This window comes from Oryza glaberrima, chromosome 3, assembly GCF_000147395.1.
Source record: "Oryza glaberrima chromosome 3, OglaRS2, whole genome shotgun sequence".
Lineage (NCBI taxonomy): Eukaryota > Viridiplantae > Streptophyta > Magnoliopsida > Poales > Poaceae > Oryza > Oryza glaberrima.
Window position 1 is genome coordinate 7,330,140 of NC_068328.1, and position 16,040 is coordinate 7,346,179.

The window sequence follows — 16,040 nt, forward strand, 5'->3', positions numbered from 1 at the left end:
GACACCGACGACTTTCGGCAAAACCTATAGTTAAACTGCATATCCATATATTATAACACTATGTTCTAAGTATAATTAGGGTGTGTTTGAGGAGAAGGGGATTGAGGAGATTGAGAAGATACGCAAAACGAGGTAAGCCATTAGCGTATGATTAGTTGAGTATTAACTATTTTAAATTTTAAAAATGGATTAATATGATTTTTTAAAGCAACTTTCCTATAGAATTTTTTTGCAAAAAACACACCGTTTAGTAGTTTGGGAAGCGTGCGCGCGGAAAACGAGATGTTTTCTCTCTCAATCTCCCAGAACACCCGGGAACGAACGAAGCCTTAGCATACTATGACACCAGTAGATATGATATGACACTATTGAATTAATTTTCTGGATCCGCCACTGTACATCGGTGTTACGACAAACAGTAGTAAATACTGCTATCAAGAAAGAATAACAAAGGCAAGTCGCAACAGCAAGTGTTTTACTATATCTTTCAGAATTCAGATTAGGTTCCGTGCATCATCCAAGGCACTTCGGAAAGTGAAATGAACCATTGGAGGCTAGTGATGCTCCAACTGACTTCTGTTCGTGGACAATAACCTCGATCAATCCGTGTCTGTGTGAAGTTCTTTAAAAGATGATATGTAGAGCTGTTAGCTAGGAGTACTTAGTTGATAGGCATAACAAGATCAAGGACATGTGTCACGATTAAACGGAAAAATATTGTACCTACCGATCCCAACCGTTTGTCCGATGCTTAATATTGTCAGTGTTTTTGTTCCTTGGAACTCTTCAATCGATATGATAATTAAACTAGTAGACTTCACAATAGATAGCTAGTAGTAGATGGTAGAGATCGATGTGAGATAAGGATTAGGAAGAGCCAAAACAAGTGGCGTGTATTATGGCCTTCCGGGAGGCAGCCTGTTGGCATGATTGACATGTAAAATGCGTGGTTCTATTTTGGTTGTTGCGGACGCGGCGAAGGACGTTGGTATTGGGCTCCAGCACTGTGCCCCCTGCTTACCCGAAACCCATCAAAATCACGTTGAGACACCGGTAGATACATACTGGAGTAGTAGTTTTGAGACACCGACATTCATCAAAATCATTGATAGAGTAGTACAATACAACTTCATCGGTGCATCAAGGAAACGGTGATAACACTATTTATAATTTCCAACCCTCTATCCTGTACCACAGTTGTCATGTTTAACTTTACATGATGACACACAAAACGAAAATACTATTAATACGTAAGTTATTAAATTTTAATTATTATTTCATCCTTCTCAAATTGATCATCATATACTCTCTCCATACTTATAAAGGAAGTCGTTTAGGACAATGTTTAAGTCAAACCTTGGGAATATAAATCATGAATAACTATCAAGTTGTTGAGTTTGAAAATGTAAAAATTATATGAATAGATTTGTCTTGAAAAATACTTTCATAAAAGTATACATATATCACTTTTTAATGAATATTTTTATAGAAACAAGAAGTCAATGTTATATTTTGGAGACCGTGTCGATGTTCTAAACGACTTTTTTTTAGTATGGAGGGAGTATGTTTATACATCAAGACTAATAATAATTTAAATTTCATCAATCAAGACACCATGTACACATTCTCCCACAATGCATATATCGATTAAAACACCATGCCATCTACACATTCTCCCATGCTGCATTAATTGTATTATGATGAAACTCGTGTCTATACGGTTATATGATGATCAATTTGAGAAATTTTGAATTATATTATATGATGATCAATTTAGAAAGGAGGAAGTACAAACTTAAAGAATGAATTTATATAATATTTTAAAATAACTTATACTCCCTCCGTTTCACAATGTAAGTCATTCTAGCATTTTTCATATTTATAGTGATGTTAATGAATTTAGACATATATATATCTATCTAGATTCATTAACATCAATATGAATGTGAGAAATGCTAAAATAACTTATATTGTGAAACAGTGGAAGTATATAACAATTTTTCGCAGGAATCACATTGTTTAACTATAGAATTGATGAGATGTTGACTTGTTGAGCGTAGCTGCATATACAGTACTCACCTTACCTGGTGTGCTCTGTAATAAATGTGTAAACTGTAATGGAAAATTGCTAAGAGAGAAGGCTTGCCTTTGGCCCTGTTTAGTTTTCCAAAAACTTTTCACAAAATCATCACATTGAATCTTTGGACATATGTATAAAGTATTAGATATAGATAAAAAGAAAAACTAATTGCACAGTTTGTATGTAAATCGCGAGACGAATCTTTTGAGTCTAATTAATCCATAATTAGCCATAAAGTGCTACAGTAACCTACATGTGTTAATGACGGCTTAATTAGAATAAAAAGATTCGTCTCGCGGTTTTCAAACGAGTTATGAAATTAGTTTTTTCATTCGAGTCCAAAAACCCCTTCCGACATCAAGTCAACCGTCTGATATGATACCTAAAATTTTCATTTCACCAACTAAACAGGCTATTTGTGCCATGCCTGGGCAACTATTTTAAGAGAAAAACTCAGCAGTAACTAAAAAAAGAAATGATGCTATTATTGTAATGCAAGACCTGTATTTTATTGTTATATCATCCCTGTCACCATCTCCATCCATCCTACTGTGATGAAATGTTGGATGTGTATCTCTGCTGCGTATCACTCCCTCCCTCCCTCCCTCCTCACAGCAAGCGCACAGCACACACACACTCTCCTCCCGCTTTTCCCCACCTCGCCACTTTCTTCCCTCCCTCCCCGCTTTTTTGCCCACCTACCAGCAGCGCAGCCGCGCACCCCCCCGTAACAAAAAGCACCCGGACCTCCATCTCCGCACCTCTCTCGCGTCTCTCCTCCTTCCCCCACCACCACCGCCACCGCCACTCCATTGATGCTAGATAGGGAGCAGGGGCGAGAGGTGGGCAGCCGCATTACCAAACCGGGAGACGCCGCCTCGAGCTAGTGCTCGTTGCAGCAGCAGGAGGAGGTGGTGGTGGTGGGATTCCAGAGGGAAGAAGAAAAGGTTGCGGGAGCAAAAGGGGAGGAGGGAGGCGAGGGCCGAGGGGAAAAAGGGAGAGGAGTGGGGGTGAATCATCCAATCCACAGTCCAGCTCCTGGTGTGCAGTGCGGCGCTGATCGGTTGAGGAGGTGTGAGCGGCAAGGTACGCGTGGCCGTCGTCGTCTCCGCCGCCGCCGAAGCCACCGACACGCCGGCCGGGTCGATCGGAGCCGCGGGTCAGATCCAGTTCACGCCGGAATTGCGGCGGATTCCGGCGACCGTGACCCCGCCGGATCTGCATTCCGCGTGGAGCCTCCCCGAGCCGCGCCCTCGCCTCCCGTAAGGCTCCGAATCCCTTTGCTGCGTGCCTGCTTAATTTTTTCCCGTGTTTTTCCTTCGTTGTTGCTAATTTGCAGCCCTGTGATTGCGCGTCTGTGTTCCTGCAATGCTTGCGATTTTTGTTTTTTGGTCTGGATTGTTTCCAGGAAATTATGCTTTGTTTGAGGCTTTTACGTCGGTTTTATTTTTGAACTTTGCACAGTAGTACTAGTGAGAAGTGCGCTGCGAGCTCCCTGTTCAATCCGCTCCATCTGAAAATTTCACTGTTTATTCTTATTTCCAGTTTCTGACTTTTTTTTTTCCCGTTCACCGGTCTTCTTCTTTTTTTGCCCTCCCGGACTTTGCGCTTCGTGTTTCCTTGTCTTGTTTGGGCCAAAGAAACTACTAGTACTATTATGATCAATGGGCAGTGAAATCAAATCGCGCGGTGTCGGTTCGGCAACGCACTGTCGCGCTTGCGAGGGTGGAATCACCGCGTCGTGCTCGCCCTGTTCGGGCGCTTCCCTTGTCCTTGCCGTTCTCGCGCTCCGTCTTTACCCCCTCCTCGACGAGTTCTTCTTCCCCCCGAACATTCAATCCCATCCGATGGAACACATGGTACAGATTTAACCCGTGAAAGAATCCGGCAAGTACGGCCAGCTTCACTTCATCCGGTGGGGGTGGAATGATTGATAGAAGTAGCGGCCGGGGAGTAGTAGTACAGCGCTGCCACTGCGAGATTAGTAAAAGGAGATGGTAGAAAAAGGACAACCCCACTTGAGCCCGCAAGGACGAGGGATTTATTAGTAGTAGTGAGTAGGCTGAAGTATAGCGCATCTGGTGGCTCAAGCCCAAATCTGCCCAGCAAATACCGCCATTAATGGCCGTATCATGATGCTTAGAGAGTGGTACTGGTACTAGTAGTAGCTCTCCGCTTTTACTCCGGCTCACGCGCGCGTCCTCGATACGACGACTCCTACTGCTGGCAGATGGGACGGAATGACTGATGATGAGGAGCAGCAGTGCAGCACAGTAAGAAACCAATGGATCCTTCTTCCTTGACACGGGGCAAGGCGAGCAGCAGTAGGTGTCCGGTCATCTCGGCGGAGGCTTCCGTTCCGTCCGGCCTAACCCTCCGGATGGGCTTAAATAAACATTCGCTGTCCCACGCCGGCGATTTACTCTCGCGGGCGTCTTAGGTGGCAGCCTTAACTGACTCTCTCTTCGCCGAGCGACAGTGGCGCGCGATTGCCGTATCGCGTCAAGCTCTACAGCCTGGTGATGCTGCATGCTGCGGCCATGCGCGCGGTGATGGTCCACGGCGTGGATAGAGAGATACTGGCCGCCTTAATTAAGCCGCTCTGTGCGTGTGTGTGTCATGAGTGCGAGAAGTACATGGCACGGCGATTACTTCCCGCGTTCGACGTTCTGGCATGACGGTGATCGGATCCGGTCCGGTGGTCTGCGCTGTGCGCCGCCAACTTGGTCGCTCGTGGGGGCCGCCGCCGCCGCGTGTGCTGACTGTAGTATTAGTACCCTTTGTTCTTGCTTCAAAGGTTGGATTTCTTATGACGGAATTAGTAGTGGCCTGGGCTTGTCCTATCCTATACTACTGTTCTAGGTCTATTGTAACAGAAACCTCTGCTTCTGGATCATCGGGTGTGTGTACACGTCGCCAGTGGATGGAATGTATGACTATGGAGCCGTGAGGTACGCGTGGTTTATGTACCTTGCACTTTGATGAGTGATAAAGGGGTGGTTGATTATATTATTGTACTACTCACCATATATGGTGGAATTATTGTGCACTGAAGTGTGTATTATACTTGCCCAACCACTCGTCTTTCACTGTTCCTATGACTTTTTACTATATGCAATTTGGGTTCTTTCCAGCAGTATCAATTATAGAAGTTGTATGGGGTGCGCAGGAAAATGTTTACTTATTTTGGTGGTTAGTTCTTTTGTCTGGAGCTATATGTTGGTTGCATGATATATCTTTCTTTTATTTTCAAAACACACATCGCCTCGTGTCTTCTTTTCAGAACTGTTAATCCTGAAACTTTTCATTGGTGTACAAGAAAAACGTTTATTTTGATGTGGGTTACTTCATTTTTCTAAAACATTACATCTGATGACATGTCTATCTACTGTTTTACCTTTGTATTGTTGTCAGAGTTGGTGACAATATAATTAGCTTCAGATAATTTGTCCACCTTTATGCTGGATATAGATACTTACTCGTCACAATTGGCTTATCTTGATATTTACCTTATCGTTAGATACATTGTGCCTGATGGATCGTCGCAGCTGGCCATGGAAGAAGAAATCATCTGACAAATCATCTAGCGCAGATGCTTCTCAAAATTCCAATCAAGCTGAGCAGGTTTGTGTTGCTTTCGATGTTCACCTGTAGTTAGAATCCTTGAGAAATGCCATTTTACTTGGAGGAAGTCCCAATCACAAACTGTGACTTATTAATGCCATTTTATTAAGCAACCCTGCTTGTACCTGTGGGTGCTGCAAAATTTGAAGTTATGGAAAGTACTGGGTTGCAACGAGGCCATTTTTTTTTTGACTAAAACGAGGCCATTTATTAGCTATTGGACTGGTTTATTTGCATTTTGTCCATTTATATTTAAAATGAAAATAACTATTCATGTTTGTGGTAGATTCGTTCATGATTGATTTTGTATTTGCTGATTTAGTTTTATATAGGCCCTCTCTGATGCTCAATTAAGAAGGACTACACTATATCACTCACATAGTATTTTGTTTCATTTTCTTTCACCCACTGTACCGCAGAAAGACATAATTTTTTTTCTACATATAATTTTGTCAAAGAGCAACTCATTGCATTTTTGTTTGTGGCACACAAAATTTATTAGGGAAAATTTAGATTATGACATATTTTGCTAACTGCTAAAGTACATACTGCTGTGTGGTGTCAGTAGAATACCCATAGGGGACATCGGTATTACCAGTTCATTTGATATTTGTTTGCATTTATTCTTATCTCTAAAGCTGACATTATAAATGGAATTGTCTACTGGTGCATCCTGAAAGTTTTCCAATTTTACCTTACCTTTACATGTTTATTTCTTCTAATGCCATGTTTCCACTTTTCAGGATGACAAAGCTCCAAAATATGTGCAGATTTCACCAGAAACATATGCACACCTTACTGAATCAGAAGAACAAGTGAAAACCTTAAATGAAAAGGTGAAGGCCTTGAATGAGGACCTCTCTGCGGCACAGTCTGAGATCACTACTAAAGATGCCCTAGTGAAACAGCATGCTAAAGTTGCTGAAGAAGCTGTATCAGGTGCACAGAGGATCACTATGTTCTTTTACTCTTCCTATTTGAGTAGAATAACTTACTAACTACTACTTTTATTTTCATAAACCTTGTGCTAGTGGATGTTGGTATAGGTGGTACTGCTCTCTTTAAAGTGGAAACAGAATTCGGCCATTCATATGTTTTCTTAAAGGTTGAATGATTTATAAAACTGCTACAGTAGATGTATTTTTGATGGGCTATATGCTTTGTCATGTTTAGGTTGGGAGAAAGCTGAAGCGGAGGCCTCAGCACTGAAGCTTCAGCTAGAAACTGTTACATTGGCTAAGCTAGCGGCTGAGGAAAGAACTGCCCATCTGGATGGTGCTCTGAAAGAATGCATGAAGCAAGTAAGGACTGTGAAAGAAGAAGGTGAGCAGAAGCTACATGATGTAGTCTTTGCAAAAACCAAACAGTGGGAGAAGATAAAGGCCGAGTTTGAAGCAAAGTTACTTGAGTTTGAACAGGAGCTCATTAGGGCTGGTGCTGAGAATGATGCACTCTCAAGGTCACTCGAGGAACGGGGAGACCTTTTGATGAAGATTGATGAGGAAAAGGCTCGAGCAGAGGCTGAAATCGAAGTCTTGAAAAACACAATTCAGTCAGGTGAAAGGGAAATTAATTCACTGAAATATGAAATTCATGTTGTTTCCAAAGAGCTTGAAATCCGCAATGAGGAAAAGAACATGAGTGTGCGCTCAGCTGATGTTGCAACTAAACAGCACATGGAGGATGTAAAGAAAATATCAAAACTGGAAGCTGAATGCCAAAGATTACGGGGTCTTGTTCGAAAGAAGTTACCAGGGCCTGCTGCATTAGCTCAAATGAAAATGGAAGTGGAGAGCTTGGGCAGAGATTATGGAGAAAGCAGGTTGCGACGATCGCCTGCAAAGAATTCCAGCTTCCATCGTCCTATGTCCCCTATGTCCCCTGTTCCTGATTATGCATTTGAAAACTTACAGCACATGCAGAAAGAGAATGAGTTTCTGACTGCACGTTTGTTATCCATGGAAGATGAAACCAAAATGCTAAAAGAGGCCTTGGCCAAAAGGAATAGTGAGCTGCAAACATCAAGAAACATGTATGCTAAGACAGCAGGCAAACTCCGTGGCTTGGAAGTTCAAATGTTGACTGGTAGCCAACGTAAGAGTACTTCGAATCCCAACATGGATATCCACTTTGATGGTGCACTGAGTCAAAATGGAAGCAACCCACCTAGTATGACCTCCATGTCTGAAGATGGTGTTGATGATGAAGGAAGTTGCACTGAATCTTGGGCCAATGCTCTGGTCTCTGAGCTCTCACACATCAAGAAAGAGAAAGGAGCTAAGAGCAGTGTGACAGAAGGCTCCAATCGGTTGGAACTCATGGATGACTTCCTAGAGATGGAGAAACTAGCCTGTTTGTCATCTGAAGCAAATGGACATGTCAGTACTGTTGAAAAAATGAAGATTGATGATACGGAAGCTTCTTTGTCTGGTATTACTGAAAGAGATGGTGTTAAAGATTCGCAGTCAGTTTTGGCATTGCCAGGGACTCCATCTAATAAACTGCAGCTGTCTGACAGCTCTCCACTCTTGAAACTACAGTCTAGAATATCTTCCTTGCTTGATTCTGAATCACCACAGAACAATGCTGGAAATATACTAGATAGTATCAGAAATATTCTAAAGGATATTGAAGATGAGGCAGATTCATCAAATGATAGCAAGACTCATTATGGTGACATGGTTGAAGTAGCTGACAATGGATCACTAATGAAGCATTCAAGCAGCGGGAGCAAGCATGCTATGGATCAAGAACTAGTCAATGCCATTTTAAAGATTCAAGACTTCGTTAAGTCACTTGACCAAGAAGTGTCCAAGTTCCAAGGGCAGTCTTCAGATTGTGATGGTTTATGTGACAAAATACAGCAGTTCTCTGCACTAGTAGAGAAAGCTCTATCAAATGAGAATGTTCTAAATGACATTGTTATGACGCTGTCTCTTATCTTGTCAGGAACCAGTGAGATTAAGTTCATGATGTTGAAAGAGAACACCAAAGAAGCTGACAATAATAATTTGGATTATGTTGATAAAGTGACTTTACTTGAAAATAAAGTGCAGCTTGAGCCACTAAAGGACAGCATTTCTGGTCCTTGCCTTCCTCGTTCATCTTCTGATCCCGAGATTGAAGGTCCTACTGACTCTGGATGTGATGTCAAGACTGCTGTGCAGATATGCTCATCAGAGGAATTCGAGCAACTTAAATCTGAGAAGTTGAATTTGGAGGCAGAATTATCAAAGTGCAATGAAGTTATAGAAGAGACAAAATTTAGGTTTAAGGAGTTGGAGAAGAGCCTTGAAGAGTTGACATCCAAGTTGGTTGCCAGTGAGAAATCAAACAGCTTGGCTGAGACACAGTTGAAGTGTATGGCTGAATCCTACAAGTCACTTGAGTCAAGGAAAGCTGAATTAGAAAACGAAATAAAAGTGCTGCAGTCCAAAATAGAAGCTTTGACAGCTGAACTTGATGATGAAAGACAAAATCATCAGGAGGATATAACAAGATATAGAGATCTCGAGGAGAAGATTGAAAGGTGAAACTGAAATTTTTTTATTATTATTGATTAATAGTTGGTACAAAGATATCACTGCCCTCTGCTAGGTTTTTCTTCTTACTTAATCCATTGACATGAAGGTATGAGAACGAGAGGAATTCAATGTGTGTGGATGAGGATGCAGATACCAAAGCAAAGCAGGTATGAACAACAAACTTTGGATCTTCTACTTCCCAATATCTTTGTTTAATGAGTAATTTTACAGTCCTTGAGAGGTACCAATAGGTACCAACATTTTTAGTGCAAATTTTGGTACCTCTTAGTACCGGAGGTACCAGATTTTAAACAAGAAAATGTGGTACCTTCCGGTACCTCGTCAATGACTGTAAAATCACTCTTGTTTAATACTTCCCCTGTCCCAAAATATAAGCACATATGTGTTCGAGAAAAAAAATGCCATTGACAAGCGCCCAAGTCCTAGAAATGCCATCGACAAGTATGAGTTTCAAGAAATGCCATCGTACAAACGATTTTGTCCCAAAAATGCCATCGCCGTTAGGGTTTCGTCCATTCCACGCCGTTAAGTTCTATAGGATGAACAGTGTATTTAACGGCGTGGAATGGACGGAACCCTAACGGCGATGGCATTTTTGAGACAAAATCGCTTGTACGATGGCATTTCTTGGAACTCACACTTGTCGATGGCATTTCTGGGACTAAGATGCTTGTCAATGACATTTCATGGATTATCTAAAAAAAAACACTTTTGGAGTTTTTCACGGGATCAAGGAAACATGTGAAATTAAATGGGGGATGATTGTGCTTTGTTGAGATGAGGAATTAGATAGAGAAATTAAATGTGAGGTAGCTATGATTTTGAACAATACAAGTTGCTATATTAGATAGAGAAATTATCTTCGAGATAGGGCTGCTGATACATTTTGTTCATGTGTTGTTTATTATTATTCTTGTAGAAATGCTTTCGCTATACCTTTTCATTTGTAAATACAGGAAAAAGTATGATACTATTAGATCACTTACTAGTCAAATCAATAGGCTGAATTTAGATTCATACTAACTTATTTCAGGAGTACTTAGAACTGTACTGTGCGCAAAACTGATATTTTCTGGAAATTCCAGGCATTTGACTGACACTGACAGCACATTCGTTTAAAATGTTGACAGGAGAAAGAGATCGCAGCTGCAGCAGAGAAACTTGCAGAATGCCAGGAGACGATATTGATTCTTGGTCGCCAACTACAATCTATGCGTCCTCCAGCAGAATCAATGGGTTCCTCGCCAAACCAGCGAATGGAAGATTTCCTGCAGGACGCGGCTGGAACAACCGAAGGTGTTGAATACTCACAGAAGCCAACAGGTCAACTGGATACAGATCAGGAAATGCATGCATCAGGAAATGAATCCCCAGTGAATGGGTACAAGACACACAATGCCCCCTCTGAAGCGGACGGAAGCCCTTTCCTTTCACCAAACGGATCCAAGCGCCCAAAGCATAGATCGAGATCATCTTCCTCAATTTCTAACCAATTGCCCGAGAAACAAAACCGGGGCTTCAGTCGGTTCTTCGCCAAGGAAAAGATCTAAAAAAAAGCTGCTTGCAAGATGCTAGCGTTGGCCTGCTGATTCTTTACTGTGAATGACGGGATGATGCAAGCCACGAGTTTTCTGTAGAGCTACTTGTGTATTCTTCGAGGTGACGCCTTCAGTTGCTGGAATAATTCTTCTTCGCTCGAAGTCGAGCGGTTAAGGCCAGATTTATTTGTGAGAATGTTTAGCCATCCGTACCTCCGTCCCGCTAGAGTGTTCTGGGTTGCCGTGTGTTTGAAACCTCACTGAGACCTCACTGTACATGTGCTTACTTGCATGAAGATAATCGTTGTTGGTTTGTGTGTCAGTGTCACACACCTCTTGTGAATTAACCTGTGTAGTTTGCTCAAACCAAGCTTGCTGTACAGTTAACCTGGATTAATCCGAAGGTTATTTGTTGTGCTTGTTGACCATTGTACAAATTCGAATCACCAGTGTTCTGAGGGAACTTGCGACTTTGTGACCTAGTTAGGGTGTGTTTAGTTCTTGGAGTGTAAAATTTTTAAAGTATATGGACGCACATTTGAAATATTAAACGTAGACTAATAACAAAATAAATTACAGATTCCGCCTGTAAACTGCGAAACGAATTTATTAAGCCTAATTAATCTGTTATTAGCAAATGTAATTAGGCTCAAAAGATTAGAATCTCAATTTACATGTAAACTGTGTAATTGGTTTTTTCCCCCACATTTAATGCTCCACGCATGTGTTAAAACATTTGATGTAACGTTTTTTGCCAAAATTTTTTGGGATCTAAACAAGGCCTTAGGCCGAGTTTAGTTCCAAAATTTTTCTTCAAACTTTCAACTTTTCCATAATATCAAAACTTTCCAACACACACAAACTTCCAACTTTTCTGTCACATTATTTTTTGGTGTGAACTAAACACACCCTTAAACACACCCTTAGTAGATCATCGTCTGACAACATCGTGTTGACTCATTCATCAATGGCCTGGTCAGGTGACTTGCATTATGGGCTATTTTGCTTTGAACCATGGCCTGGTCAGGTGACTTGCATTATGGGCTATTTTGCTTTGAACCTAAGGATGTGTTCAGATGGTGGAAAAGTTGAGAAGTTAGGAGAAAGTTGATAGTTTGAAGAAAAAGTTGATAGTTTATGTGTGTAGGAAAGTTTTCGATGTGATGTGATGGAAAGTTAGGAATTTGGGAGGAACTAAACACGGCATAAGTGTACAATCACTCTGAAACATCTACTTCTGCCGAGGTGCTAGCTATAGGCTCTTTCCAAAGAGCGTTCTTTTTTCCCCTTTTTGCGGGGCTCCGACTCCCTACTTAATTTCTGCCGGCCATTCGTAGGAAGTTGGTGTCCCGGACTTCTAGCAATTCCTCGTCGTCGTCAGCGCAGGCGAGGCACGAATGAGGCGGTGGCCTCTTCTTGCTGTCAATAGTACAGCCTCGTCGCTGATGGCGTCGTTGAAGGAGCGATAGTGTCATATTGATGCAGGATGTGTCTTGTGCTGTGGCCGTGCCGCAGGAAGGCCTCCATGAACAAAGGAGCAGGGATCAGGCACGGGCACGAATGCACGATGCGCCTGATCGCCCATTAGCATTCTCGCATGCAAAGGCGTTCTTGTTACCAACGTCGGAGTTTAAAACTCCGACACCCTTTGGTGATTTGCATCCGTCCGATCAGACCTGTGCCTCCCAGATAAGCCAAAAATTATTGGCGGACACACGCGCAGCCTAATGACACGCGCACTTGGGCGTGAGTTTTGTCAGTCACGCTGAAAGGAATAAATTTAGGCCTCTCACAGTGCGATGAGGTGGAGCGTTGCTTTCTTGTGCCAACTAGGAAAAATGCCGACTTGTCGCGCAGCACCGCGTCCCTGCGTAGTCCCTCGCTCCTTAGTTGGGAGACGAGTTCCTCAACCACCTCAAGGACGCGCGGCGGAGGAAAATCGACCCACGCCTGCGCTGTGAAGGTCGTGTCTCCGAGTTGCCATGCCCTAGCGTACGCGTGGGAGATGGAATCTGCGAAATCGCCATCCCGCCGGAGAAGTCCCAGCAGCAGGCCGTGGACCGCGACGAGGAGTAACGGCACGGGGCAGCCGACGCGACGGCGAGGCCGGTGGTGGTGGCCAACCGCCGAATCTACTCCTCCTCCTCCTCCTCCTCGCCGCTGCGTGCAGTGGGTGCAGCGCCTTCTTGCTCCCTCCTCCCCGCGGCGTGGGAGGCGAGGAGGCGCGACGGACTGGGAGGAGGAGCGGCAGCGCGGGCAGTGGTGGCCGCCGCCGCCGCAGCAGCCGGGGACGTCTCCCGCTGGCGCGCCAGCCACAGCCGCCAGGGATGCATCCCGCCGCCGTGAGGGGCTGGAGAGAGGGAGAGCGGGCTCTGCGGCCGCCGAGGACGAGCCGCCGGCCGGATCTACTCCCCCACCTCCTCCTCCTCCTGGCCGGCGCCTTGGCCAGGTCGACGCCGAGCTCGTCAACGTTGGGGACGCCGCCGCCACCACTTCTTCGAGGACGACGCCACCGCTGCAATCGAGGCCGCCGCCACCGCTTGGAGGCCTCCGCCACCAAGGCCACCACGCCGGCGGAGGGAGAAGAAGAGCCGGCGCCAGCGGGGAGGAGTGGATTTGGGGATTTGGGGGAGGAGGAGCCGGTTGAGGGAGGTGGGAATCCGTGGGCCCCACTAGCAGATATTTGTGGGTCCCACTAGTGGTGCTTGCACTGTGAAGAGAGGGTCTTCAAAGCTCTTTATCCTACGTGTCATCTCATGGTAACTCAGGATGGGTGCTTGCAGTGGGAGAGGCCTTAGGCCCTTCACATTGCACACAGTTGGACCGGTGCTATGGGGCGCCACGTTGGATTCTGGCTTGCGTGGAGCGAGGACGCGCGCCTGTGGAGAGCGCCTCGCCCCCAACCTGAGACGCGCGTTTCCTTCTCTCGCGAGGCGAGGAAACGACTGCTTTTCTGCACTGTGGAGCTCGTGTCCTCGCACCGCCCATGCTTGGCAACAAATCGACACAAATCGCGGCAGCAAACACGGCAACAAATCGGCAACAAATCAACAAATCGAGTGGCACGGGCGGCACGGTCGACGCAGAGGCAAGGCGCACAGCGGCGGCGTCCCCGGCATGCCGCCGCGGCGTGGGAGGTGAGGCGCGGCGGCGTGGGAGAGAGGAGAAGGAGGCAGCCGGGGACGCATTCTGCCGCCAAGAACCGCCGGCCACCCGCCCGGTGCTCACCTCGCCCGCTTCCTCCTCAACGCCTGTTCTTGAGCCGCCGCCGCCGCCAAGAACCGCCGGACGCACCCGCCGCCAAGAACCGCCCGGCGCTCACCTCGCCCGCTTCCTCCTCGATGCCCGTTCTTGAGCCGCCGCCGCCACGCGCGTCGAGCCTTTCGACACCGAGCTCCGCTGCTCCCGCCTCGGTCTCCTCAATCCGCCGCGTCCCCAGCCTCCACAACACCGTGGATCTGTCGTCGCCTCCCCTCCACCGCTCGCACAACGCCGAGCTCGTCGCGTGCCACCGCCTCGGCCTTCTCGATCCGCCGCCGCGTCCCCAACCTCCTTCGCCGCCGCCGCCGCGAGGAGAGGGAGAGGAGAGAAGCTGCCAACGGGGAGAGGGGAGAAGCCGCCACCGGAGTGAGGAAGGAGCCGGAGAGTGCGTGATGAGGGAGGAGTTTGGGGATTGATTTGGTAAAGTCGTGCACTGTGGGTCCGACTCGATGCTTGCACTGTGAATAGAGGGCCTTCATCCTAGCTGTCATCCCGTGGTAACTCACAGTGGGTGCTTGCACTGTGAATGTCCTTTTTTTTCCTCCTTTCGGTTTGGGAAGCGGTACCTGGTAAAGTGGCAGGTTAACCACAGTTAACTCGTTGAATCAGTAGGTGGATCCCACCTGTTAGGGACTCTTCCGCTCCTCGCCATCTCTCCCAACAGCAACGAGATGGTGGTTCCACATATTAAGGACTCTCCTCTCTCTCCTTCCTCTCTTTTCCATCTCTCCCAACGGCAGTGAGAGTGTGAGACGGTGGTGGTGTCAATTCGTAGCGATTGTGTCGATGGGCTCTATTTTCAGTTGGCGCCCCAACACTGCCTGGCTTGGGGCTCTTCCTTTTGTAGTATTTACTTGGGTAAAAACGAAAGGGGGTAGGCTATGTTTTATAAGTCTCTCATATACGAAACTGAAGTGTACAATGCAACGTACTGATTAGAAATTCGGCTGCTCCGCAAAATTCTCGTCCTGTACAGGGAAATGCTTTATAAGTCTCATATACGAAACTGAAAACTGTACAATGCAACGACGCAACGTACTGATTAGAAATTCGGCTGCTCCGCAAAGTTCTCGTCCTGTACAGGGAAAACGGTTTTCTTCTGCATGATCCGCATTATCAAAACTCATTGCGTCCAACGTAAACAGAAATGTATATCATTCCGAAGCATACATATTCAAACTTCACTAGTATTATCAGTCGCTCTTACAGAGCGTCTGAAGAGCATGGCATACAGAATTAGAGAATTACAGAATGAAGCAATCTGGACGAACTCTGGACGAACTAGACAAACACGCAGAACGCAAGATTCCTTTACAGTACAGACTTGAACCACATTGCAACTGCTTATTATTATTTATACTCCTTTAAAAAAAACTTCAATTATGGCGACTGAATCTACACATTACCTCTTGATCTTTTAATATATTACATAACTAGATCTAAATGGATACCATGTATAAAAGAGAATCTAATTTATATCAATGAGTTTATTCTAGTTTAACAATTTACCACTAATATTATCTCTTTCTATAATATGCCGGCGACTTTATCAATTGTTTTACAACACGTCATTGGACTAGGCTTAAAAAAACTGAAATATCCTTATAGTTATTCAAGGTTAACAATCGATCTATCTCATTAGAAGTTTTAAAAAATATGAAATTTTTTATTTGGTCTTCTTACACAACATGAAAGTTAATAAATAAGTTGCATATTTATTTTTTAAAAAATATATGTTTTGGCTATTATTTTTTTTAAAAAAATAATTGGCATTCTTACACTGCTTTTGTTGTTATTTTTAATGTAAATCAACTTTCATATGCTACATAAGATATTTTTGGCTATTATCTTTTGACTTTTGAGTAAGCAATTTCTCTTGCATATATCACACAAAAATAGATTTTTAAAAAAAATAAAAATACCAAAAATAACTTGTAACTTATAAAAAACTTTCATGTTGTGTAAAAAGGCCACATAATTTATTTTTTTTAT

The 16,040-nt window shown here is 44.5% G+C and overlaps 1 protein-coding gene across 2 annotated transcripts; it reads left to right on the forward strand.

Moving 5' to 3' along the window:
- Positions 1-2,690: 2,690 nt before the first annotated feature.
- Positions 2,691-11,224, forward strand: LOC127765753 (filament-like plant protein 4). 2 transcript variants are annotated; one of them, XM_052290700.1, is made up of 6 exons: positions 2,691-3,342; positions 5,601-5,704; positions 6,448-6,643; positions 6,878-9,233; positions 9,335-9,395; positions 10,380-11,224. In XM_052290700.1, exons 2-6 carry the CDS (start codon positions 5,615-5,617, stop codon positions 10,797-10,799), a joined length of 3,123 nt encoding a protein of 1,040 aa, XP_052146660.1. In that variant the 5' UTR covers positions 2,691-3,342; positions 5,601-5,614; the 3' UTR covers positions 10,800-11,224. The 2 variants fall into 2 exon arrangements, with proteins under 2 accessions (XP_052146660.1, XP_052146661.1); XM_052290701.1 differs by lacking the exon at positions 2,691-3,342 and adding an exon at positions 3,926-5,031.
- Positions 11,225-16,040: the final 4,816 nt, after the last annotated feature.

Coding starts and splice junctions, on each gene's coding strand:
- LOC127765753 (XM_052290700.1), top strand. CDS start 5,615: ATGGATCGTCGCAGCTGGCCATGGAAGAAGAAATCATCTGACAAATCA. Junction 5,705..6,447: donor ATTCCAATCAAGCTGAGCAG/GTTTGTGTTGCT, acceptor TCCACTTTTCAG/GATGACAAAGCTCCAAAATA. Junction 9,396..10,379: donor CAGATACCAAAGCAAAGCAG/GTATGAACAACA, acceptor AAATGTTGACAG/GAGAAAGAGATCGCAGCTGC.